General features: G+C 41.8%; 1 protein-coding gene and 1 long non-coding RNA gene across 3 annotated transcripts in view; one reads left to right on the top strand and one right to left on the bottom strand.

Moving 5' to 3' along the window:
• Nucleotides 1-299: 299 nt before the first annotated feature.
• Nucleotides 300-27,238, top strand: part of LOC106928203 (pre-B-cell leukemia transcription factor 1) — a 77,116-nt gene continuing 50,177 nt past the window's right edge. Inside the window, exons 1-3 of one of the 2 annotated variants that reach the window (XM_088005117.1) lie at nucleotides 300-1,525; nucleotides 1,914-2,157; nucleotides 3,646-3,719. In XM_088005117.1, coding sequence (XP_087861243.1) covers nucleotides 1,973-2,157; nucleotides 3,646-3,719 — 259 coding nt within the window. In that variant the 5' untranslated portion in view covers nucleotides 300-1,525; nucleotides 1,914-1,972. Of the gene's footprint in view, nucleotides 2,158-3,645; nucleotides 3,720-27,238 lie in introns of both variants that reach the window. The other variant, XM_015004300.2, reaches the window with a different exon arrangement.
• Nucleotides 16,599-20,197, bottom strand: LOC106928205 (uncharacterized). Its single transcript, XR_001420439.2, has 3 exons — nucleotides 20,016-20,197; nucleotides 19,716-19,903; nucleotides 16,599-16,904 (listed from the first exon to the last, which is right to left on the bottom strand). It is a non-coding gene; the product is annotated as an uncharacterized LOC106928205 (long non-coding RNA).

The raw sequence follows: 27,238 nt of genomic DNA, 5'->3' as shown, positions 1-27,238 counted from the left end.
GGTTAAGTCAAGGTCTACCTTGCTTTAGAAGGTCATCTGAGATTGGAGCTACGCAGATGATTTGAGGTGCCAATCTATGTCAGATCATTTAATAAATAAAAATAAATGAGTATATTGAGGAGGCAATGTTATTTTTCTGGCTGACTCATTCATTAATGCAGTTGAGCTTCAGTGCAAAAGTCAGTCAGGAAAAAAATTTCATTTATTTAGCAATAAGTTTGTATTTACATTGTCCATGAAATGGGACTCAAGCAGCAGTATGATTTAACCAGCAGCTAATTATGACTGTTCACACAGCTATCAAATTGTATAAGCATTTTAAGCTTAAATACATTTAAATGTTGAAATTTTTTTATGTGTGTGTTTAAATGCAGCAACAAACTTAATATTTTGAGATACACATTTGGTTTGAGAGATCAAGTGCTCTTGGGAGCCCTCTGCTGGCCTGGGTCCCCTAAGCAGCTGATTTGTTTGCTTGTGCCTTGGACTGGCCCTGCTCCCTGGAGTCAGGGAGTGGACCCCGGTGGGGATTGAGAAAATGTTTCATTGGGCAACCCTTTTTTTTTTTTTTTTTTTTTTTTTTTTTTTACAATATATGTTTGCTCTGTTTGAAATCATTTGTAAAATTAATTGATAAAAAATAATTTGTAAAACCCCTACTTTTAGTCCTGCACACATGAAAAGCACTGTTGCCTGTCATCCAGTCCAGTGATTTACAGAACACTGTTCAGACTTTAGTTCTACACTGGAGCTCCTTTTTCCATCCAACCCTCCTCCTTCACTTCTCTTTTCCCTTTGAATGGCTCTTGAGAGCCATTCAAAGAGGCGCAGCGGTTGTGAGGCAGCGCTGGGCCTGAAGGGCACTTTTCAGCCTGGCCAGACACACTCGGGTCTTGCTGCTTGGCTGCGCAACATGGGTCACCGCCTTACATTAGGAGGACCCTGCCAAAGTCAGCCAAGCGGAGCCCTGCGACATACCTGGAAATGAATGGACAAAACTCCAACAAAGCAAGCTGACTGTAGGATTTGTCTGCAGTGTTTACATTACTGATATCAAAAATGTGTTTTTCATCTGTTATGTGTCTCATTAGTCAAATTATTTTCTAAGCCATAAATCTTCATCTAGCTAATATTCATAACAAATTTGGAGGGTGGCCAACAGCTCTGATTGGTGCACCTCATCTTGGCACAGTGTGGAAATTAAATGGCCTCGTGTGGAGGGAGTGCGGGTTCTGCTGAGGTCATAAGAAGGGTCCCGGTCGCTGTTATTTACACCGAGTTCACGCTCTATCCATCAACAAGCCTTTTTTCCTCCCTTGATCGCAACGCTATGCGGCCACACCGGAGCGTCTCCTCTGCATCCAACATTCCGATGATCTCGATGCTCTTCGAGGTGGGGCTAAATCCAGCGCCTTTCCAATCACGTCGCGTGGGCGGAGCCTGACTCTCGTGCTCTCTTCGTTATGTCGCCGCCTGCCCAGCCTGTGCTGAACATGACAAAAAGCGAGAGGATGGAGCGAGTGAAGTAAATCCCTGCTGTTTTATTCCTCACAGCCACTTTTCCTTTCTTGTTTTTAGAAGACGGAGCGGGGTTTGGATACAGGAAAAGCACTAGTAGTTGAGAGCAGCTGTCTGTCTGGTTTAGACTCGCAGCCCACAGCAGTTCAGATCAGATTTCACATTCAGCTTCGACCAGCTCAGCTGAGGGAAGCAACCAGAGAGGCTCGTTGCTCCGCGCGCTCCCTCTCTAACGCCACCTTTTTTCTTTTTTTTTTTCCTCCCCTGTTGGCGGAGTGTCTCTAAAACGCTCATAGGAAGAAATACCAGGATTTATTTACCCTCTCCTCCGTCCTCCCTTCTTCTCCTCTTCTTCTTTTTTTTTCTTTTTTTTTTTACTGTATTTATTTTTACAGGAAATTATCAGCGTTGGCGACAAATAGAATTAGATAAAAAATAAAGGGTGGCCGAAGACATGGACGAGCAGCCGAGGTTGATGCACTCTCACACGGGGGTAGGCATGGCGGGGCACCCCGGCCTGCCGCAGCACTTGGAAGGCACCGGAGGAGCCGACGGCGACGGGAGGAAGCAGGACATTGGAGACATTTTACAGCAAATTATGACCATCACGGACCAAAGTCTGGACGAAGCCCAGGCCAGGTAAGAGATTCTCGGTTTGGTGTCAGAGGGAGGCGGCGGGAAACTGGAGCTTATTTTTAAAGAAAGCAACAATAGTACATTTATCATATCTGTGCTATATTTATAAAGAAAGCACAACTTTCAACTAATTAAATTTCAAATATAACTTTAAACTATAATATTAAAGCTAAAGGTCGAGCTCAAACCCACAATTAAAAATATTTTTTTAAAGAATGGCGTTTATTGGCGACGTGTCGCCAACTTTAAAAAAGGACTCTTTTTTTTCGAAAATGCAGCCCGAAAAAGCTGCATTTCTCACTTTTTAGTCATGAAACATATCCAACGAGAAACAATGTACCCTAATCAGCAATATTCTTTGCTATAGATGACACAAGATTGAGTTTTAAAAATGTCATCCATGTTGTTTGTCCCTTATAAAAGTGAGTGAAGCTTGAGGAATCACTTTTAAGTTGTTGCGCAGTTTCATAAAAACACACAAACGTATGGATAGCAGGTACACAACCTAACAATATTTGTTTTTTGTTAAGTAGGAGAAGGAAATAAATTAAGAAAGGCAAGAAAATATGTATATTTATCTTACAACCTAAATATGTTTAAAATTTGCCACTTTTGAGTGAGGCAATTTATTCTAGAAGCAGAGTTAGATTGCAACACCCTGAGAGCTGGCTGTAGCCATTGCTAGTTAATTTACGTCAGACCAATATAATAAAATACTACATAGCTTCATTGTTCAAGCTTGTATGTTCACCCACCTGTTCATCTTCCATTTAAATGTTTAATTAATAATTTGTACATTGATTCCAACACGTAATAAGTTTCTAGCGTTTAGACTTGTTTTATATATTAAACCAAAACTCTCAAAATGATCACTGAAACGTAGTTTTCACGCATTTTCCAGCCAATTCTATACATACTCTCTTACACAACTAATAATCTCTTTTTATTCTTGCATATTTTTTATATTAAGAAGTCATGGGTTCAGTTGGAAAAAAAAAAGATTGTCCACTCAAATCTTTGTACAGTTTTTCAGTGAGTTACAATTTTAATAGAACTTAGCTAACATGTAATTTAGGATATTTCCATTTGTCAAACATGTGTTTTTTTTTTAAAGGTATTACAGCATCAGCAGCTAAAGGATAAAGCATTATGATCAACATCATTAAAATGAGTAGCGCAGAGAAAAAGAACAGCATTTTCAGGTTGTTGAAACTCTTCTCTGTGTTTCTCATGGATTAGAAGTTGGAACTGTTTGCAAATTTTCTTCAAGCAAGATCTGAAATGAAGCCTGGCACTTAAGTTTATTGTATTAGTGGAACACTTGTTGTGCTCCTAGATCATAATATATATTTTTTAAACACAATTTGCACTGTAGCACTTTGTGAATCAGAATGCACTCTGAGCTCTTCTCCATTCCCCAGACTTGAGGTCTGTCTCTTAACATTTTTCCTGCCCTCAGTTTTTGCTCACCAAGCCACCTCTCTGTTTCAGGAAACACGCTCTCAACTGTCACAGAATGAAGCCGGCCCTTTTCAACGTTCTGTGCGAAATCAAAGAAAAAACAGGTATGTCCGATCAGCTTCCACGTCGCCACATCACACTTTGCACGGCCAAGAGCCGTGCAGCAGGTACAGCTACGCGGTGTGCGTTCCCTCCTGCAGCTGTTCAGCACTAGAAACCTTAATAAATCCCGCGCCATAACATGGAGGAAGTTTCTACGGCATAACAGCGGAAAGCAGCGAGCTGGATTGTGACACGCACGCTGCTGTCTCCCCCTTGTGAGTTAACTGTCAAGTCTGCTGAATACGTCTGTCTCTATTATGTTTTGTGTCTCTCTATTAAAGCAGTTGTGAAGCAGCATGTCAGCAGAATAATTGCTTTGAGAGAAATAACATACAAGACGTAAAGTCATGTTCCCAGAGCCGTTTCCACCTTCTCCTCACCCCGTGATATATTTTTTATTTTTTTCCGGTGAAATTGTTGCACTTTAGTGTGATCGTGTCTTTTACTCCTCCGTCTGCAACGGCGGTAGAAACTTCCACCGACGAGATGGAAGTTGCTTAAGTGTGCCGGCTTGCTCTCGGTGTGTTTCACACTCATCGGCGCATGAAATCAAACCGAATGGGTGGAGGCCGAGAGGGAGGGTCCCATTGTCTGGAAAGTTGCACATACTTGACCTTTTGGGGACGTTGGTGGCTGTTTATGTTGGTGATCTTCCGTCACCTGGTGCTGTCACGGATGTTTTCATCAGAGCTTATTTTACTGCCTAACTAAACTCCCCTCCCCTTCCTCTTCCCACCTAGCCTGGCAGTTTATCTTGACTTGGCCGCAGCCTCATGAGAGAGAGAGAGCAACAGGGGGAGGAGGTGTGTGTGTGTGTGTGTGGGTGCGTGTGGGTGCGCGTGCGTGTGTGTGTGTGTGTTTGTCTTTTGAAGTCCGCTGCTTCTCTCTTCTTTCTGTTGTCTTGGTATGTTTTCTGGAGGGGGGAGTGACACAGATATGCGTGATGTTTCACTCCCTGCAGCTCGCCGGGGTTCACCCAAAGTTCGGCTGAGTGCAAAGTAACCTGGACGGCTTCCTGCCTTCCCGTCAGCTGGTAACCTATTAACACAAGGTGCGGCTAATTGGAGATCCGGGCCTTGCTTGTCGTCACGTTGGAGCTGACTTCTAGGTGGAAGTAGAAAACGTTCCTGCAGTTTTACGCCGGTTCCTCAAGTCAGGTTGACGCTGTCTGTTTCTGGATCTCCTCGTCTGTCTTCTCAATAATATCTTTTTTCTTTTTTGTTGGTGTGATTCAGTAGGGTAAAAAAGAGGGAAATGGTCTCAGTACTTTAGATTTAAAGTCAATTTGTTGATTATAAATTTCTGTGTTAAAAAAAAACAGCAAATGCTTCTTTTAAAGACAAATTTAGAAAAGCTTGGAAAATAAGTCAACAAAATAATGTTTTCTTCTATTTTCATGACTAAATGATGAAAATAAAAATGCATATTATCATTTCTTACATGTGTGAGGTATTTAAAATACATTTTTATGGATGCAGGTGACTTGTTGCTACTAGTTTGGTTAATTTTCTAATTTATTCGCATGAATATTTTTAGTGTATTTATTAATATAATTTAACAGGTGTGTTATTGCTGCTTCTGTTATTTCCTGCCATAGAGTTATTAGCAGTAGATAAGTGAAGCGGTTGCTCATTTAATCAGATCGGTGTGCCGCTTTGCTATCAATTCAAACGATAACATTGATGCACTTTTGAACGTTGGTGTTAATGCTTAGACGTCCAGTGCCAAAGGGACTGAATAGTCTCCCCGTCTCCCACCTATTGCTGTGCTCTGCCTGTCAGCTGACTGAAAGATGGCTTTACTTACAAGAAAAACAAATTCCATATTCCATGACATTGTTATTTGATATTTTTGGTGGGTGATGCAGACTTGGAATTTTATAGGAATATTTTGTGGAACTGTTATGATAATGAAAAAGACTATGATAAAAAAAAAAACCCCAACAATTTATTGCTTCTTTTCTTTTAGGTAACTGTATGGCTGTGAGTGGATGGCACATCATTCATATCACCACAAACATATTGATTGTTCTTAATAAACATTCCCATTTGAAACAGTCTTCATCAGAACACCACTTACTTAAAAACATGATTTATTTCCCTGAGCTGCACTAAGTAACTGCATTTAATCATGTTTTTCAATTTACTGATATTTATTGCTGCTCTTGTAGTGGAGAAAATAGTAAAAACAACATTTCCGATCATACTGTCAGTTTTGTTTTTATTTACTGTAAATAACTGAAATTTATCATGACAACGATAAATCAAAATTCTTACCATGATGATAATTTTTTCAAGATAAACGATACAACAATTGACCACCTATAATAAATACTGTGATCTGCCTGAGTTTCTAACTAGAGGTGCAGAGAAAAAACATGATTCTATAGAGAATCACAGTTCGTAGTCCTTGGCACCCAGAATCGATTCAAATGCTCAAAAATCATCAGTAAATTCCTGTCAGGTGTTCGTCTTCGTCGTCTTATCATTAATCCTTAGCAGACAATTATCTCTTTAGAATAATAATGGCACTAGATCATACGCAACTTAAAGAAAAACAAGTTTTATTTAATCCTCTGCTGTATTTTCTTTGTAGATGTTTTTAATTTCCAAAGCTCCTACCTATTTATAACATTTCTTAACACAAAAACACGGTGGGGCAGCTGGTGGACTGTAGCGCCCCTATCACCAGGCTTAGCTGGATTTGTGGGGGAAACCTGCATGCTACTGAGGAATATTATCTCTGCTCCCTGGATACTGAGCTGTTAGCATGTCATGTCATATGAGACACATAGCAACGGACGGAGGTCTCTTCAGAAGTGACTGCTTGACTGAATATACCTGGGATGATCTAAGTTATGACAACATTTTTAATTTGAATGCCGGGGTGCACCAATTTCTTGGCCAGCTGATTAATTGGTGTCAGTTTCCTTAATTTTGGGAGATCAGTGATCAGCTGATACTTAACATGTGAAGCTGATCTTATCCCCCCACTTATCTAACTCAACAAATGTCTAAAAATCAGACACTGTCATCTTTTGCTCTGCCATGAGAGAGGTTTGACTGACAAACCGGCTCATCAGGTCATGTCTGCATGTTTGCAGTTAACAATAGTAGCCCAACTTGTTGTCAACTCAGCAACTTTATTGCTTTTTTCAGAAAAAAAAATTGGTATCGGCCAAAATTGGAATCAAGCATTTTAAACATCGGTAATCGGTGATCACCCAATCGGTGCACTCCTACTTGAATTACAATGTTGTGAAGCATAGTGTTTTTACTAAAGGTCATGTGACCTCAGACCAGCCCAGCGCTCTGCAGACGTGCCGTGTAAACGGAGCGGCGGCAGTGGCTCGCCCTTTTCGGGAACGCTCACCCCGCTCTCTGCCCGGGTGGATCTTCCATCCCAGCATCACACAGTGCTAGTGCTGATATTGAGCCTGAACTTCTGACCTATGCTGTGTATGTTTTTTTTTTGTTGTTTTTTTTTTTTTTGCTGGGATGAAGCGAGGAACAGCCGACAGAACCGCGGGGCAGTGCAAACAAGCACAATAGGGGAGGAAAGGCGAAGGAAGGAACACTTTATTTAAACCACGGCCATCCCTGTGTGAGTGTGTGTTTCTTTTCGGCAGACAGCGGTTACGGTTCGTCTCCAACAGCTTCATGGATGTCGTTTTGCTTTCACCATGCAGCTTCAGAATCAAAACGTGAAGCTGAACCCAGCAGTTTATAATAGAAAATCCCTCTGCTCTGATTCTATCAGACACCTTGCAACAACATTAAACCTCTTCCTCACTGCTCTGCCAAGCTGACAGCCATGAAGGAATCAAACAATCCCTCCATCACATATTTTCAAGTTATGTTTTGTCTCGGTCCTCCCCCCCTTCCGCCCCACCACCTTTTTCATGATTGATGAAAAGGGCCCTTTAGATAAGCAAACGGCTGACAAACTGATTTGGAAAATGAGCCGCTTTGACCTCTGTAAACACTTCGTCAACATCATAAATCTTGAGCTGTGTCAAACAAACCCACTCCTTGACCGAGCTCACTCTGCTTTGACTCTCTGTTTAGTTTCTTTCCTCTCAACCTCAACAAAAGGCCGCCTTTCCCTCGTGCCGTGCGTGTTTGTGTAGCGCACGGTTTCAAGCCTAGGGGATCCTCCAGTTAGGAGAGCGACCGGCCGAGTGATGTAATGTTATTTTTTGGAAGGGTGAAAATGGGGTGTTTTACAAGGTGGTAGGGGATAATGTTTGACAGGATTAAAGGAGCCAGAGGTCTGATTGTGGAAGGGGGGTGGAAGCCCTGGACCGCTAAAGTCTCGCCAGGCATGGCTGGAATCTGCCTGCTTGTGTTACAGCCGCTGATCTCAGGACAGTAACGAGTTGCCCACACGGCCATCGGATGTGAAGCTACATCAGGCTGGTGACTTTATTAGCAGCGTGATTGATGGAGAAGGAGTTGTTGTTAGCAGCATTAGGGAAGGAGTCATTTAAGTAAAAAGCTTTAGTACATGGTTGAAATTGTGGTTTTTGTTTGAATCATTGCTGTAGCCATTGATTCAAACAATGAATCAATGACTACAGCATTGATTCATTGTTTGTTTTCCAATGATTTATTTTAACTAAAACTACACAGATTAGAACCTATTGGTTCATATTCAAGATCTTTAACCTGAAAAAATTCAAGGTGTTAATGCATCTCTAAAAAGTCTTAAAAAGTCTTAACCATCATTATCTACAGTAACGCTGAATGCGAATTAATTTTAGTTGCAACATCATTTAATTTCACTTTGAGATCAGTAAAGTATTTTTTAAATTTGAACTTCATGTATCTAAAATTAAAACCTTAAAATATCTTAAATTCATAAAAAAATGCAAGTTGGCCTAAAATACATTTATGAATGGTCTTAAATTTTGTCATGGCAGGACTATTTAATCTCATGTAGTTTTTTTTTTTTTTTCATGGGACTTTTCTGTCAGGCAAAAGTTTGGGCCACACAGACATCTTCATTGCGTTCTGGTGTTGAGGCTACTGCTAACTAGCTGTTGATATACCCTTGCTCGCTTGTTATCTATTTTGGGTCTATCTTGGGTTAAGTATGACTTTAGAGCCAGCTGGCTGGACAATGTCTGTTTTCACCTCTGACTCACTTCTATTGTCAAAGAAAAGTTTCAGCTGGTTACCATGGGGATTGTGGTGCACTACAGCCTATTGCAGTGAGAGAAGCACAAAACTGCTGCCAACTGCCTCAAACAGACCCCAGAAATGTTGCAGTTTTTTTTTTGCCATGCTTGATTGTAGTACAGCAGGATGCCCCAAACATCCGCTATATTTATATCTTCTTGCTCTGAAATTCAATTTAAGGTGGCATTAAAAAGGTCTTATGTTTTATTTATTTAACCCTTATTTAACCAGGTAAGTTGATTGAGAGCAAACTCTCATTTTCAACAACTTAAGAAAGCTTCTTGAAAAATCTTACATTTTTCGCAGATGCGAACAGCACAAATCCTTGAATACCTGAGACTTCCTCTCAAAACACTTATAACTGCCTATTTTTATAGTTCACACACAAAATATACTTTTATATGCATTAATGCACACAGTGGAAACTGTTTCCGTATTACTGCTGAAGCTAACACCTTCAGTCTTAATTATCTCTGCTCTTATCGGTACTCTTACTTGGCGCCAATCAGCGCCAAGTAAAGTAAATGGCACTCCTGGATTGGCTGCCTTGCAAACGCTAGCCAATGGCATGTCATGTAGCATTGCGCTTTGATATTTCAGCGTCCCAAGCTACATTTTCTTTTGACTATATTATGTATGCTCAACAAAAAAAATATTGAACCTTCAATATTTGGTATTGCTAGCCACTGAAGTTTGGGCCATTTTATCTACTAACCTGCATGTAAAGCATATGGATCATTAATGGGTCACAAATGTCAGTTTGGCAGCATAACTTATTTTATGATGCTATGATCAACAGATGTAGTACACTGACAGCAAAATGCAGTGTGTTTCTTACTGATGTTAAAACAGCAAAGAAAAATAAATTGTGGGTAACCATGGCAACCAGTTAGTTTGAAGCCTGGTCGGCTCCTTCTGCAGTCAAGTCACATGCGCACTGACTGAGTTTACAAACAAATAATCCTGCTATCATGTTGCATATTAAAAATCAAGAGAAGTAGCAAAAAGAAGAGACATCCACTTATTGGAGATTCTTTTTTTTCTCTCAGAAATGTTGTGTTCTTTATTGTTAAATTGATGAAGTTCTCACTTAAAAGCCAAGTGTTTCATAAAAGGATTCAGTGAATAAGTCTCAACTATGGAACTGGAGCTAAAATGAGTACGACCCCCCAGAGTGAGTACGACTGAGGGGTTGTTCTCACTCTTCCATCCAGGCAGTGTGAGGACCTCTGCCTGGATGGACATGAGTTGGGAAAGTGTTTTAGGAAATTGACAGAGTTTAGCTTTCCTTCAGAGTCAGAACCACCAGAGTCAGAGCCGGCGCCATAAATGCTGAACTAACACCATTACAGTACGGAACAATGTGCTTACATTATACATTATGCAAATTGTCAGTCCCCTAATTGATACGTGTTAATCATATTAAAGAGCTTAATTAGAGGAATATGAGTTGGTAATTAACATTGACATCAAGGAAAAGGTACGTGTTTTTTTTTTTTTCTTCTTCTTCTCGTCTGACTAAAAAGGAAGTAAACGTTCTACTTCCTGGCCTGCAGGATTCCTTCTCCTCTCCCGACGACCGCTGGAGTACAAGTGTGCGAGAAGAACTTCTGCTGTGGATCACTCAGTGAAGATAGCATCCACTTAGACTGGTAAAAGAGCGCAGGTTCCAACAGTGCCCCCTGCTGTCCACTGACGGCTGTGCAGCCTCGCTCCCTGCGGCTTTCCTCCGCTAGCATCACACGCCGCCCTGCTTAATATGTTACGAATTTAATCAAGTCTGCAAATTTGTTATGCACGTTAAATTGAACATGCAATGGCACATGGGGAAGGTGGTTGCCATACCAACCCCCCCAGGAGTTCATTTTCTATAATGCAGTGTTTGGAATCTCATTTCCTCCTCTCCTCTCCTTCCCCCCTACCCCTTACCCCCCCTGCTGCTTCTAGCTGCAGACGCCACCTCCAGGCTTACGCTGTAATCCACCCCCCGCCCCCACCCGCGCCCCACTGAGGCAGCTCTGAAACACTGGGAGGCAGAGAGAGAGAGAGAGAGAAGGCGAGGTTTCTCTCCTCGTAGTGGAAATGACACAAATTAATATATGCCGCTTAAACCAGACCAAGATTAATGGTTCCCTTTCGCTCCAGCTTAGTCCCTCTGTCAGTTGCCGGGTGCTCGTTGGACAAAATCAACACTAATCAACATTTATTCCACTTTTGCCCCTGGGCTCTCTGGAGTCAAACCCCCGCCCCCGCCCACCCTGTTAGCCCCCTTCCCACCTAGTCATCCAGCCCTTCCGCGGCCCGTCTCGCCACGCTCTTTACCTCTCATCCAACTCCTCCATACATCATCCTCCTCACAACGCTCAGCTCCTCAGAGGAGAGCCTCCCCCCGCACCCCCTATCAGGCCACATTACAGTCATGATAGATTTTCTCTTTTCATTTGCATCTTATATTTAACGCAGTAGAGCAGTTGCTCTGTCACCTTACAGCCTGAGCCTTTTTTGTTTTAGTATCTGTGTTTGTAACTGTATCTACACTCGGTTTACACTGCATTATGAGGAACAGGAGATGCATTAACTGCATGCGGGAGCTGGCAGTGTATTTATACCGCGCTTGGTTCTCCAGGCAGGTATTATTTCAGATTTCCCCACTAGCAGGAAGCCAAGGTTCAAGATCCCGCAATAACACTGAGGCCTCCACACGAGTGTTTCCTGAGTTACCGGAGAGCTTTCTGGAAAAGCACAACATGATTGTGGGTGATAAATTTCTCTGACTGGCAGCGGTGGCATCCACTGATCCAGCTCCCCGCACGCATTACACAGCTACCATAAGAACCCCATGAAGGCTCATAACGCAGGAGGCTTTGTTGTTGAGAAAAAGTAGTAGGAAGCAGAGGTGGGAGGTAAACTGAGTGTTAAATTCCTGTTAACGTCAAACAACCACTTATATACAGGTGCTGGTCATAAAATTAGAATATTGTGATAAAGTTCATTATTTTCCATAATGTCATGATAAAAATTAAATTGTCATATATTTTAGATTCATTGCACACCAACTGAAATATTTCAGGTCTTTTATTGTTTTAATTTTGATGATTTTGGCAAACAGCTCTTGAAAACCCAAAATCCCTGTCTCAAAAAATTAGAATATTATGAAAAGGTTCTCTGAACGAGCAATAAAAATAATCATCTGAATCAACAAAGTAACTCTAAACACCTGAAAAAGATTCCTGAGGCCTTTAAAAACTCCCAGCCTAGTTCATTACTCAAAACCGCAATCATGGGTCAGATTGCTGACCTGACTGCTGTCCAGAAGGCCATCATTGACATCCTCAAGCAAGAGGGTGAGAAACGGAAAGAAATTTCTGAACGAATCGGCTGTTTGCAGAGTGTTATATCAAGGCACCTCAGTGGGAAGTCAGTAGGAAGGAAAAAGTGTGGCAGAAAACGCTACACAACGAAAAGAGGTGACCGGACCCTGAGGAAGATTGTGGAGAAGGGCCGATTCCAGACCTTGGGGGAAGCAGTGGACTGAGTCTGGAGTAGAAACATCCAGAGCCACTGTGCACAGGCGTGTGCAGGAAATGGGCTACAGGTGCCGCATTCCCCAGGTCAAAGGTCAAGCCACTTTTGAACCAGAAACGGCAGCAGAAGCGCCTGACCTGGGCTACAGAGAAGCAGCACTTTGGACCACTGTTGTTCAGTGGTCCAAAGTACTTTTTTCGGATGAAAGCAAACTTTGCATGTCATTCGGAAATCAAAGTGCCAGACTCTGGAGGAAGACTGGGGAGAAGGAAATGCCAAAATGCCAGAAGTCCAGTGTCAAGTACCCACAGTCAGTGATGGTCTGGGTGCCATGTCAGCTGCTGGTGTTGGTCCACTGGGTTTTATCAAGGGCAGGATCAATGCAGCAGCTATCAGAAGATTTTGGAGCACTTCATGCTTCCATCTGCTGAAAAGTTTTATGGAGATGAAAATTTAATTTGGTCTGGAATCGGCCCTTCTCCACAATCTTCCTCAGGGTCCGGTCACCTCTTCTTGTTATGTAGCGTATTCTGCCACACTTTTTCCTTCCTACTGACTTCCCACTGAGGTGCCTTGATATAACACTCTGCAAACAGCCGATTCGTTCAGAAATTTCTTTCCGTTTCTCACCCTCTTGCTTGAGGATGTCAGTGATGGCCTTCTGGACAACAGTCAGGTCAGCAATCTGACCCATGATTGCGGTTTTGAGTAATGAACCAGGCTGGGAGTTTTTAAAGGCCTCAGGAATCTTTTTCAGGTGTTTAGAGTTACTTTGTTGATTCAGATGATTATTTTTATTGCTCGTTCAGAGAACCTTTTCATAATATTCTAATTTTTTGAGACAGGGATTTTGGGTTTTCAAGAGCTGTTTGCCAAAATCATCAAAATTAAAACAATAAAAGACCTGAAATATTTCAGTTGGTGTGCAATGAATCTAAAATATATGACAATTTAATTTTTATCATGACATTATGGAAAATAATGAACTTTATCACAATATTCTAATTTTATGACCAGCACCTGTATAGATATATATTTATATTACAGTTTTTACTTTTTATCTTCTTTTTATCTTCCTTACAGATGCACCAATCCACTTTTTTCACTTCTGATACCAATAATGACATTAGATTTAGTATTGGTCAATACTGATCCGATGGAGAAAAAGAGCTGAATTGACTCAAATTATTATTTTTTTTATTGTTTCAGACCTCTGGTGGAGCTAGGTGTGCATTGTCCAATCAGGCCGTTGACAAAATATATGCCGTATGCAAACTCGTGTGACTTGTGAAAAGCTGTCCATTGGTTTGCGATAGTCAGACAGTTTTACATGTTTACATGATTTATTTAATTAGAATGAATTTTAACTAAGCTGAATTTGATTCTGGTTATTCATTCAACTACAGCGTTCATCAAACCATTGACCAGTCGTTGGTGCAAAATGCATTTTTAGATGTAGAGTCAACAAATTATCATGGAAAAGTTTATATTACATGGTTTTGAGATTGATAATTTTGTCAGTACTGTGTGATCGCCACAGAAGCAGACTCCAGGCCAGCCGCTTCTCGCTGCAGTTCAGATTTATTCAACATCCTCCCCGGCACCGCCGTCCTGTTGCCTCACTCCCCTCTGAAGCTGAACAGTGCTTGAGCAGCTGAAGCCTCTCTTCCTGCTTTGTAGAGATGTTTAGCACCGTGTTGTCCATCTTGTCCCACTTCATGGCCAGAGGCGTTGTCACGGCACCAACTGGCCTCATTGAAGTGACACACAGTGCTTTGTCAGCTCTGTGTCTCAGGTGCCAACGTGCGCTTCCTAAAATAAACTGTCATGCAGCGTGGCAGGACAGAGAGATGTAATAGGAGTGTGTTGGGGCCCCCGTGCCCTCCCTACCCTTCCTGAAAGGAAACAAATGTTCCACAGCAGAAATGTCTTGTGGCTTTGGACTGCTTCCCAGCCCCGTCACCAACAATGTGGTCAGGAACCTATAGCAGGGAGCGGGGTAGTTTGCAGCATCAGCAGGGGGTCACAACACGTTTTCTCTGAGTGGATAACGCCTTTTATGTGGACTCAGTTATACTACAGACCTGTTAGATTCTGACAGATCTTTGTTATCTGCAGACATCCTCTCCCAGAAATAGCTAATGCTTACTGTTTTGAGCTCCTCTTCCTGTTTTATAAACGTCTGTCATAAAAGGAGGATGTGCGCTTGGTTGGAGCTCCGTTCAGATGTCCGGAGGTTGGAAATGGTGAGCATGTGTGGTAGCGTTTAGCTGTTAGCGACCTGTGTGTTCATTAGCTTCCAGGAACATTTATGGGACCAGTTGTTGAAAGTGAAGTTAAAGCGCAAAATGTTTAAAGTCTTTAGTGATGAAGAACAGAGAAACGGAAGGCTCCTGCAGGAGGACAGGAAGAGGCGTAAGATGTTTCACAAAGCATCTACTGGGGCCTTGATAACTTTTCTCTAAACAGGTTTCAGGCCAAATATGGGGAGAGAAAAGGGACAAATTACAATAAATAGAAAACATGAATAGTAATTTAAATGCTTTATTAATACATTTATTAAATACACAAAAACATTTTTAATATGTATTACTTGATTGTTTTATTACATGTGCTGCAAATAAAAAGTATTGATTTAATTTTTAAAAGCATATAGATGAAAGGATATTTTGTAGCTGCCTGTGCAATGAGAAGCTGGAGATGCTCTCCTGGATTATGTGACCAGAAAAATGCTTTTTTCTTTTTGAGTAACCCAGAAAAACCCAATAAAACAATCAAACAGCTCAAGAAGTGCTAAAAGTATGCACACCCTATTTAAATTTTAATGAGATGTCTCAACCTACACATCTCTCATACATGTGTAGGATGAGAGAGGGTGAGTAGAGGGATGTTTGGTACAGTGTCCCTGAAGTACAAATCACTAAACACAACATTTTGGGACAAACTGAACCATGTCTAGGGTTTACTGGAATCAAAAGAAATTATTTAACATCAAGGGTAAAAATAAAAAAAGACACACAAGAATTCACTCCACTGTTTATACAAAAGTAAAGTCAGAATACAAAAACTGTGTGGAGAGCTCTAAAGGGGAAAATAGCAGCTAGAAAAGCTGGAGTTTTGCATCCTTGGAAAAGGAACAGGAGTATTGGTAACACAATGCCAAGTGGGGAAGACATCAACAGAGATTATAGGGAAGCGCCTGTTGCTGCTCATCAATCTGGGAACGATTACAGGTTCTGAACAATTTAAAGTCCATCAAACGACATTTAATCAGAAGAAGGTGTCCTCCTTACCAGGAGTAGATATTGCATCTGATTCAGCATGCATGCAGGTGCAGTTGATCTCAAGTTGAAAAATTGCATCTGAAGAATCACGTGTCTTCTGGAACAACGTTCCAATGTGTAGGATGAGAGAAGGTGAGTAGGGGGATGTTTGGTACGGTGGCCCTGAAGTACAAATCACTAAACACAACTACAAATTTAAAAACACAACATTAACAAAACAGAAGAGGTTGGTCTTAATGGGAAGCCTAAGACATTTCTGATTGGATGACAGCACTTTTGACTTAAGAACCAGAAGATCTTCTGGCTTCAGGTAATTGGGCGAAAGTATGAATGCTACAGGTGATGGAAACATATCTACCGCAGTCCAAGGATCTTTTCAGTCGGGACGTTCTACGAAACTTTGTTCGGCTTCGTTCTTTTTCACAGTTTGGGCAATACATGACTGCCTGCCTGTACGAATGACATAATAACTTCTGCTTCTAAAGTGTTGTCCAGTCAGCGACGCCTCAGATTTCCTATCGCTTCTGTTTTGTTGATGTTATTGTGTTTTGTAATTTGTAGTTGTGCTTGGTTTTAGAATATGTTGTGTTTTTAAATTTGATTTGCTGAAACAGTTTGCCTGTTGGGGCCACCGTAGTTTGGCCATAATGAACAGCACCCTGTTTGATGAACAGGTAGTGATTTTGGCTTGTTGTTTAGCGACAGAACCTTCAGACTAATCAGAAAACAGCTAATATAACTTTATGTTGAATTCCTCTGTCTATGTTGACACTCTTACTATGATAAAACAATGAAAAATGAACATCAGTTTGAGAAAATTCTGATGGACATCATTAGCCCTTCTCTTACATTTTATGATGAAATCATCTTGAAATAAATGTCGTTGCTCCTCTGGAAGCCGGCTGGCTGGCGTGTCGCCTCTCCTTCGGCAGATAAACCCCGTCGCTCCGTCCTTTCGCTTCAACAAAAGGCTGGTGTTGATAAGTTAATATTCTGACAACAGAGATGAGATAAAGAGGTTTTAAGAGTTTGGAGGATAGCGTAACCTTGATAAAACGCTCATCTCACTGACACTGATTTTCTCCATCCATCTTCATCCGATCGGAGGTATGCAAATGGTGCCCTGGGCCGGGAGCGCAGTACAGTGCTGTTAAATGGCCCATTTCAAATGTTCTTTGTAGCACGCTGACTTTACCCCCTAAAAAGGCAGGGAAAAAAAAAACCTGTCAGCTCGGCACAAACTCAAGTCTTTTTTGGCGGCATTTTTTTTTTCACCTTTATCTTACGTCTCCTTCTACACCCAACACTCTCCAGCTTCCCTCCTTGTGCGCCATACAAATTAGGCAGACACTGACAGTGTCAGAGCGGCTAGTCATGAAATATTAACAGCTTGTAGAGAGTTTTACATCGCTACATTCCTCTTCATTTTTAACTATGTCAGCACAGACTGTGAAACATTTATTTGTGTGAGTTCAGGGAGACTATTACCCTAACACCCCCACACACACCCCCAGCCCCACCTCCATGCTGTAGATGATATCTATCAAGCTCTGTTTCACTCCAACCATATTTGCCTCCCAAATGAAAGTGACAATTTGTGCCTACCAATGCTACATGATGTCCGGATGCAAGATTTTATTATAGCAAGGCACTCATTGCCATATAAACCTTGTAGTGGTGTGTTTGTGAGTTGGAAGGTAAGGCAGGCAGATATGAATAATAAATCTGACGTAGTAGAGAGCTGCTTGGTTTCTTTTTCTTTATCACCTGCATTCTCACGTTTGGCTGGGTGGGCGGGGATGGCCCCTGTGTTCCTGGTCCTTTTTTTTTTTTTTCTTTTCGTGGATGGCCTCTGTAAAGATGGAGCTGTCAATCATCTGCAGGCTGGCTGAATCCTGAGAGACAGCATGGCTCCTCTGTGAAGGACTGGAACAATGACTTTCTGTTGTCACGCAGCGTCCTGTGGACACAGCTCTGGCTTTTAATTAAAAACACCCTGTCAGTTTGGAAGGAAATAGCAAGGCCCAGTGCTGCTTAACATGCTATTGGCTAGCTTTTCCAAATCAGCCAATCAAGGAGCTGCAGGAGCTGATTGGCCAGAATTAATGAAGAGACACAGAAGACTTAAGACGGCATTAAATTCAGATTTTTGGGGCCATGATTTGATTCAAAGCTAATTTTTCATTGAAAATGATTATTCGTAATGGTTTCTCCTTCAATTTATTACAGATGCACCGATCTGATGTCACTATCTGTATCGGATCGGTATTAGCCAATGCTAAACCTTAAATATTGACATCGATATCGGAATTTTAAAAAGTGGATCGTAAATCCCTACAATACATAGGTGTAGAAAGGATCTTCTACCCCGGTCTGTTGTGCAAGGCAGAATGACAAATGGAGTCTTTTTCATATTCATTAAGTTTTAAACATTAATCCATGTTTAGATGGAATCACTCCCTCCCTGTAGCCTCCATTTTGTTTTTTTGAAATGGTCACAGAGAGAGAGAGTCACACCTTTCTACAGACAGCCTCCTTCATGGATGAAAATGTTTCAATTTCCATATAGAAGTTTTAGCCACTTGACAGTGTTTGTAGTTATTTAGTGAAAAGTCATTAAAATGTGCATAATTCCTCACCAAGTCAGATAAACGCTCCTTAAGAGTATTCATGTCACCTGCATATACAAAACCTGGACAGTGGAGGCAGACTAAATTGAAACAAAATATTAGACCTGTTCAGGTATCCTCTTTAAGGATACTGATGATGATGTGTGGCTCAGGTAGTTGTCAGCACGGCGTGAGTATAAAATATTTATGTTCCCCACTGTAAATGTAATTTTCTAAGATAACTTTTGGAACAAGCTAAAAAATGTTGTCAGTGTTGTAATTGAGATTGTGAAAATAATCAGAGGACACTATAACAGAAAACAAATCCTCCAAGTTTGAATTGAAGGACTCTGAAAGCATTTCGTCCCATTGCCACAGAGGAGTCCAGCTCATTATTTGCAGTGTTGCACCTTAATATACTGTTTCACAAATGAAATCTGCTGTGCAACAGAACAGCTAGAGAAAGCTGAGAAACGGCTTCTAGACTGCAGGACAAATGTGTAGCGTCTAATGGGGTCTATATACACTGTCTTAGTTTGCTGCTAACTCCTGGGACTCTGAGGGAAATCAGAAGGAAAATGTCTCCGTCTCTTCTCTCTGCCGCGTGGGAAGTCAGGTAATGAGGTGCATCCTCCTCTCTTATTACGTGTGGCTGGGGCTTCCTCTCCTTCTGACTGATGACGATGTGTGGCTCAGGTAGTTGTCAGCACGGCGTGATTAATTAAAAGCAAAATAAAGCCAGTTTGTCATATTGTTGTGACTGCGGTCAGAGAGCAGGGCAAACTCCGGGGCCGACACTGCTGGAGCCGCACCAAGGTTACTACAGTTAACTAAAACTAACGGAGTAACAAAAACTGAAATGGGGAAAAACTATAATTAACTGGGACTACTTTGTGTGTTTATAAAACTAACTAAGAAATACTCAGTTTATAGATCAAATATTCTAGGATTTTCTGTTTATGAATCTATTTATTGGCCTTTCGAGCTGATAGGAAATGAGTCCCCCCCCACATAAGTAGTTTACATCAGCTGTCGGCATATTACAGCTTTCTGTAATTATCCTGGCAGCACTAATGCTAGTTCACAAAATAGTAACAACAAAAGTTGGGAGAAAACACCAGTCAGTTGGTTGTTAAACAATAATTGAGTAAATCTTTTGAAAATGGTGTCTTCTGTTGGGTGTTCATTATCCAATCAATGTATACAAAATTACAATATAATACTCCACCTGAAAATTAACCAAAGTATGAATAAAACTAAACAATGTTTAGCTAATAATAACTAACATAAACTAGAAAACACACTCTAAAAACGAATTAAAGCAAACTGAATTAGACAAAAAGTTAAAACAAAATAAAGTACATAGACAAACCCAAAAGTATCATAACCCTGAGCCTCACCTCTGCAACTCGTCTGGTTCTGCTGCTCCTCGCCCAATTCCTGTTGCCTCAGAGGGAGCTTTATTCTTTGAGCTTGTTGCTGCTCAGACTTTCTCCGTGCCGACTCGATAACAATTAGGAGGCGTCTGCTTTGGACCGGGTCTCAGAAAATGGAAGCGTGCTGAGCGAGGCAGACTTAATGAACAGCTCTAGAAGAGAGAAAGAGAAAGAGAGAGATCCTTTGTGTGCTGAGTTTGAAGTCTCAGAGAACCACAGTTGAAGCTGCTTTTGATTTTGCGTGTTTGCGAAGTGTACACTCACTGAGGCTTTTCAGCTGCCAGCTGTAGCTATTGCTGCACGCCCAGAGAGGAGAGGAAGTCTTGTTTGTGTTGGCCCGCGGTGTTGCTCCCAGCGTGCAGCCCGGTCCTTGTCAGCAACCCTGTCAGATCTGTCTCCGGCTGGTTCCACGTCATAAAGGCCGTCCCGTCCTGGGAGAGACAGGTGTCAACAACGTGTGCTGCCTCCCATTCCGCCTGCACGCTCATCCCGCCGCACAGGAGCAACCGGTTTGAAGCCCAGCAGCTTGGAGAGATGGAAGCATGAACATCCAGGAAGGCTTTTCCTCCAAAAGCAAGATCCAGTCCTGTAGTGCCAGAGAACCAGCTTGGTGCCACATCACTATGGATGCATTCATACCAACACTGTTTAGTCCACTTTAATCCAGCTATAGTTTGTTTGCATAGAAATTCCAGTTCATTTGGGGAGGTGTGAATGCATGATCAAACTCTGATGTACACCAAAAGAGACAAGTCTGGTCCTAGGTCTTGGTTTGTTTGAAGTGAACTGTGGTTTGGTTCAAATGAATATACAATTGCCAAATGGACTGGAGACGACTCCAAAAGTAGGTAGCGGACAATAGCGCAAAGCATTCTGGGTAAATACAACCAAACAAACGATTGAGTCACTAGTGGGAGAAATTGACTTGTTGGTCTTTTACCAATGATAAAACTGAAGTACTACAACTGCTTAAATCTCACACCACTTCATTTTTGCTTACATTTTATGAAGAAGAAAGTTGTGCTCAGTTTCTTCTGAGGTTTTCATGCCGTTTCCTTCAATGGTTCTTGGTGTAGTGCCACCACAGGTGTAATCAAGTTTTTCAAAGGGTTTTTTATCGTTTGACACAGTGCAGTGTGAAAGAGAACCACAGCAGCTGAAAATGTAACAAATTTTGGTCCCCAATTGAACCGAGTCTACCGGACCACCAGGTCCGGTAGACTCAGTGTGTCTCTGAACATGTCTCCTCCAGTGATAGTTTGGTCCTCCTTCTGGTATATTCCGACCTTGTGATTGGTTATCTGTCACCTTACAAAAGCAGAACTGGTGTAGCGCATGGTTAGATCTCAATGCATTGCAGAGCGGGGCAGCGTCCTGACTGACTGACAGATTTATTATGTTCTTTGAGAAATACAAATGAAAGAGATTCATGAAAACGCCTTCCAAACAGACCGCACTCATCCATCCTCAGAGAATATCACTGGTTCCTTTGTTTGAATTGTTCCTGTTTTGCACAGAGGCTCTGCTTCAGCTAACAATGTGCTTCTTCTACAAAGGAGCTTATGAAGAAGTTCTCTGTTTGTGGAGTTAACAGGATTTCTTTTTTGAAAGATATGGAAGACGGGGTAAGCAGAGGTGTGGGTTTTCAAAGGAGCACCTGCAAGACTTTGGCAGTAAGAATTAGATGAAGAATCACCTATTATTCAAACTACTATATTGGCACCAGAATAGCTTGTTGCACTGGGATACTTCCACTATCACAGCTCCACAATATTTCCTCTGAAAGTTAAATTACCTGTTCTGTCGCTGTTTGAGACTCTTATTTTGAAATAAAAGAAAAGGTAATTATTGAGTTTAGTAAGTTATCTGATGAAACACTAGCTAACAATAACATGTGCAAAACTTTGTTCATATTCCACTAATAAAAACAAAACATTATTTTGAAATTGCTGTGTCTTTATTAAAAAAGAAACACAATTAAAATCACTCATAAATAAATTTGTTCATGTGATAAATTATTAAAAACGCATGCCTTACCATCATCCTCCTACCACTCACTTCCTGTCATCTTCGTTTTTTTCACCTGTAACAGCATAAGGTTATTGATCACATGACTAGTGTGATGCAAAAAGTAATTCCATCCATCCAGTTTTGTCAAATGCCAAAAAGCACCTCACCCTAGCACGAAAACATTTTACTGAATGTTAACCGAATTTCAGAGAATCTATTCCAATTTACGCAATTGTATGGTCAATGGAAATGCAGCTAGTTTCCTGTAGACTCCCTAACTACCCTAACCTTTCCATTGCTGTTTGGGACTCTTATTCTGAAATAAAAGAGGAAGTAGTTCTTGAGTTGCCGCGTTGTTTTGACAGTCAAATTTTTGCTAGCCTACCAGATAACTCTCACTTCTATAAGCACCACAGAGGCTGCCAACACTTTTAAAGGTTTCATCTGGCAGTCGTCTAGATAATTCATAGATTCGATTTGTCAGGCACCTTGAGTCTGCAGGTTGCTAACTGTTTGTTGCTAACAAATACATCCGAGTTACATAACAAATACATCGGAGTTAAACTAAATGGCTAACTCAGTCTTTCAGTGTCTGGACTGCATTTGATGAAATCTAGAATTGAAATAACTATACAGTTTTTCACTGTACCTACAAACACAAATCAAGATTTATGAAACATGACACAATCTCTTTGTGAAAGCACAAAAACTTGTTTAGTATTAAAACTCCACTGGAATGAGAGGAGTATAAAAAATCACCAAATACTGGATTGAATGAGAGTATAATGGCTAGACTAGATTAATTTATAGCTATTAAATGTTCTTTCGAACACAGTTTTTTGATTTACTTTCTCTTGTGGGAAAAAAAAAACACATGTTGCTAAAGGAGCTCCATATGGTCAATTTCTACAAAACTGCATTGGTTGAGGGCTGATTGGACACAACATTGGGTTGAATTTTATATTTCAAGTGTCGTTCATTCTCGCTTTGCCATATCTGTAGTATATTTGGCTAGCTGGATGGACTTTAACCGCCCTGATGTGTATTTCATTTGACTGATATGCTAAAATCCATGGAAAGTCGAAAGGACTTTATGTAATGGTAAAGAACTAAAAGTGTCTGGAAAATGTGAATCAATATATTTGTGGCAATTTGTAGCAATTAGAAGGTTTTATTTAGACTCCTAGGGCTTTCAGACAGACGGTTTAATGCTCGGCAAATATTTAGTTGTTATTTAAATAGATCAAAGCTAAGAGCTACATCCACTTTTGGTCTTTTAATGCATAAACCAAAAGCATGCACTTTTTAAAAACAGATTAAAAATGCAATTAAGATTTCTTACTCCTGCATTCCACTACTATCCTTTGGAAATAAATTGTTATTTTCAGAGAACTAGAACCACCAGATCAGAACATGTGTTACACCGGATAACTGCTGGATCCATTTGTGCCACTGGAGTGCTGAATAGTTCTCTCCAAGGTAGAAAGGCGCAACAGCAAGTTTCCAGCAGGAGCAACAAAGCAGGCGTTCATGTTTGGGACCGTTCCTCTGGTCTGTACGAGCAGAGCTCACACACACGGCTGCACACAGAACAAAACTGACTTTCTGGATGTTTTTCTAAGATCAGACAGGTAAAGAAGAGGAAGAATCTACTAGAAGTTGTTTTTCTTTCTGTGGAATATTCATTCATAGCAGGTAGATTTTAATTCAGCTCAGGCCCTGGAAGGCACGTGTCATGGCTGTGATCTTGTACTGCTTCAGTTTTCTCCCTCTGTGTTGTTTTTGCAGTCATCAAAATTGATGCGGGGTGAAGGCAGACAGAGATTGCTGTATTTTTAATGTCTTTCAGCAGCCGCATTAAGTGTGCAGTTTGTATGGTGGCTGGGAGAGGATGAGTTTGAGGGGGGGTGAAGAGGTTGCTGGCTGCTGTGACATTAATAATTTAATTGCAGCCGCCGATCCGAATGCTGCAGGAGCTCCAAGTGATGGATATTTTTAATGATACGGAGATCAACGCCCCGGCGCGCCACCACGTTGCGTCTGTCAGCAGGAATCCGAGGGCGATTGCGATATTGTTTCTGTTCTGATCTTTTTGTCTGTCAGTGGGGGGGGGGTTGGGTGGAATGGAGCTGAAGGTCTCTGGCCTGAGCGAGTGTGTCCCTCTCCCCACCACTGTCAATGCAGACGCTCCTCATGTTTATTTCATTTTGCGTCTGGGCTGTCTCGTTTCCCTATCCTCCAATGTCATTAACGCTCCGAGCCAGGACCCTGCAGCGCCGCGCCTAATGAATTCCTCTGCGGCTCCCGCGCTCCCCTCCCAGTTACCCCCAGCTCAAGGTGTCAAATTAAAACCGGCTGAGAAAAGAGCCAGGAACCGGTCTGGGTGAGCGCCTGTTTGTTTTAAGCTCTTGCCACCAACCGCTGAGGCGCTGATTTCCTGATCACTGAGGGCAAACCAACTTTTAATCATCCAATTAAGAGACAAGCCGGTGGACACGCTCCCTTTCACCTTCGTTTTTTTTTTTTGTGTGTGTGTCGAGATCGATGGGATTGCTTGCCGTTCATAAGTTGTTGCTGCTGGCATTTTTGGCTCTCCAGGATAATTTGGGGGATGAAGTCAGCTGTGAGCATGCCTGGTTGGCTGCTAATTGCACTTTATTTAGCTGTCATGGTGAGCAGTGTAACGAGCCCCGACGTGTTACGGAGCCGTGGAACTGCGGAGGGGGAAAAAGCTCTCCCTACGTTCACCCTGCTTTCATCTGGCATTCTGATGAGCCTTTTCACCTCACACACTGTAAATCAGAGATGCACCAATCAGGAGGCTGGAGATGCAACAGGAATCAGTCAGTTTGTCCCTTGATTTGCTCTTATCAACAATCAGCAGGTTAAATCCTTCATTAAATGTATCAAACTTCAAAAATTGGTCTATTTTCAGCCTATTGATGCATCCACCAACCACATGTGCTTTGATTCATGTTGTTTTCCGATTTATGAGAATCAGATGAAGGGTAAAATCTAGTTGTAGAACTCCAAAAAATGCATTTTATTGAGTTAATCGCCTTGTATTGACAAAATAAGCAACATATTCAATTCAAAAACCCTGTTTGCTGCTAAATTATTGACGTGAGCTCAGCAGCAAATTTATATTGTTTTTAATCTGTTATTCAGGTTATTCAACCATCAGATTGGTGCAAATCTCTATTCTACCCATTCATCTTCCTGAGTTTCATGAACTCCTGATCATTCATGGAACTCCTTCAGAAATGAGGCTGCCACAAGATTAGCATTGAGATGCTATTTTAGCCTTGGTAGCTTTCCTGATAGGCTAACTCCTTTTAGCACAACTGGAACACAACAATAGTCTTTTCCAGCGTTCAATCAGATACATTTCTTAACCCATAGTGAGCCAAGAGAGGCAGCTTCTGCTGTTTGCTGATGTCACTTGCAGATTTATGGCCGTACCAGAAACTTGTGAATACAAAGATTCCGGGCGGAACCTCTGAATGTAACATATAAAAAAGAAATTATAATTGCATTAAAACTTTAATGTGTTAAAACCTACGTAATTAACTGATCACAATTAATGCATTAAAATCTAGGCCCCATTTGAACAATATGAGCTAATCTCAAACGAACATTGTTTCTCAGGTAGTGCGTAACAGCTTGGGTTTGATGACACAGTCCAAACATGTGGCATGTACTTTAGCTATAAGTGAGGCCGCCACTGTTCTATAGCACAGCTTAGCTTTCTCAATAGAAGTGACCAGAACATAGTCAGAGACACTGGTCCTCCTGTGTGGCTCCCTCTGCTTCAGTAACGGCACTGCTGGATGGAAGATTGTCAATCAATTCATCAGAGCAGCGCGGGTGGCTTCTGTAGGGGGAAGGGAAGGCGGGTGGTTAAAGGCAGCATGGAGGAGTGCAGTGCACTTATGGCTCCCTGTTTGCAACTAGAGCTGCTGCTGCAGAACGCTTAGAGGAGTGAGGAACTGCACACCTATCATCCCCCCAAGATCACAAAGGAATCCTTCAGATGAATCCTGTGGGATCCGCACTGGAAGTACATGGCTTGTTAGTCTGGAGGAAGGCGCGCCTTAATTAAAGACGCGTTAATAGGCCTGAAAAGGCCGCATCTCCACTTTAGGGGAGATTTGTGGAATCCGTGCTGTGATGTATTTCAATTAAAGATCAATTAAAAAAATAATGAGGATGCTATTGAGAAAGGCAGGTGGCTCATCGGGACGGACTGAGCAGCTCAGCTGTTTCTCTGCTTCGTGGAGTTCTTTAGTCCAGTTTTTGAAGAACACACACACAAAGCAGACATTCGCTTCTGGAGGGAGTGGCCGACGTGTTGGCTTAATTAAATTTCTTTCTTCTCCCCATCACCCTCCTCCCCTCCCATCACCCATCCTCTCCTCTGTTTTCAGCTGGCAGAGCAGCAGAGTGGCTCGGAGACACGGAACACTAGTTGTGCTGGCAATTATGTTAATGGGATGCTATTAGGCCATGATTCCGTATGAGCGATCGGGGAGAAGAAGAGCCCCGGCGGCGGGGAATGATAACGGAGCGTGCGCCTCGTTGATACGGCTCCAGCAGGACAATTTGCATAATGAACCCTCCCCACTAACGAGGGGTGTGGCCTAGTGGCGTGGCGCCGAGCCACTTAGGAAAGCTCCGGAGTCGCAGCGTGAGGCGAGCCGACACCGAGAGCACGACGTGACAGAAAAGATTCATGGACTTCACTGGTGGCTGTGAAAGCCATTTTGGCACAAATGGAAGCGTAGCATGCACATCCTCCAGCTTCCTGTGTGCGCTCTGCTCAGCGTCTCCTCCTTCAGGGAGACGCGACAAGACTCCGTTCCCCTCCTAATGCACTCGGATCTTGAAAAATGAATGAAGAAATCTCCATCCTGCTCACATTTAGCCACCTAGCTTGGACTCAGTAACATCCAATGTCTTTTTTATCTTGTTTCTCCTGTGAAGTGTTGGCTCATATATAGTATTGTTATTTCTGGCAGCTCTTTTCTAAAATGTCTTCTATAAATAGGAACAAATCAAATATTCATTATGCTGCCATTGTCAGTTTATTCAGGTTTTTTTTTCTATACTTTCAACTTTTCTCTTGAGAGTCATTTTGCATTGTATGTGCAGCACACACATACACACACACGTAGATTTTTGTGTGATTCACTCAGAGCGAGGCGGGGGAACCACCTGGGGGCACCGGAGCCCGGTGGGTTCCCTTGGCAGCAGCAATAAAACAAGCAGAGATCGCTCCTTCGTGCTCACGTATTTGATCACTCGTTGTTCCCTAATTTATTAAACCTGGGTTACACACTGACACTGCTGACCCAAATCCTATCAAGTTGTTGTTAATCTGAGGTGTTTTCCACCCCGATGCCTGCCGTGATAAAAAAAATAAGTCAATTAATCACATGAAAGATGAACATGAGCTCGATAAGTTTCAGTTCCATGGT

This window comes from Poecilia mexicana, unplaced genomic scaffold (assembly GCF_051168715.1).
Source record: "Poecilia mexicana isolate PSO_F unplaced genomic scaffold, ASM5116871v1 scaffold_4, whole genome shotgun sequence".
NCBI lineage: Eukaryota > Metazoa > Chordata > Actinopteri > Cyprinodontiformes > Poeciliidae > Poecilia > Poecilia mexicana.
Note: the sequence above shows the minus strand (reverse complement) of the source record. Positions and strands in the feature narration are given on the sequence as shown.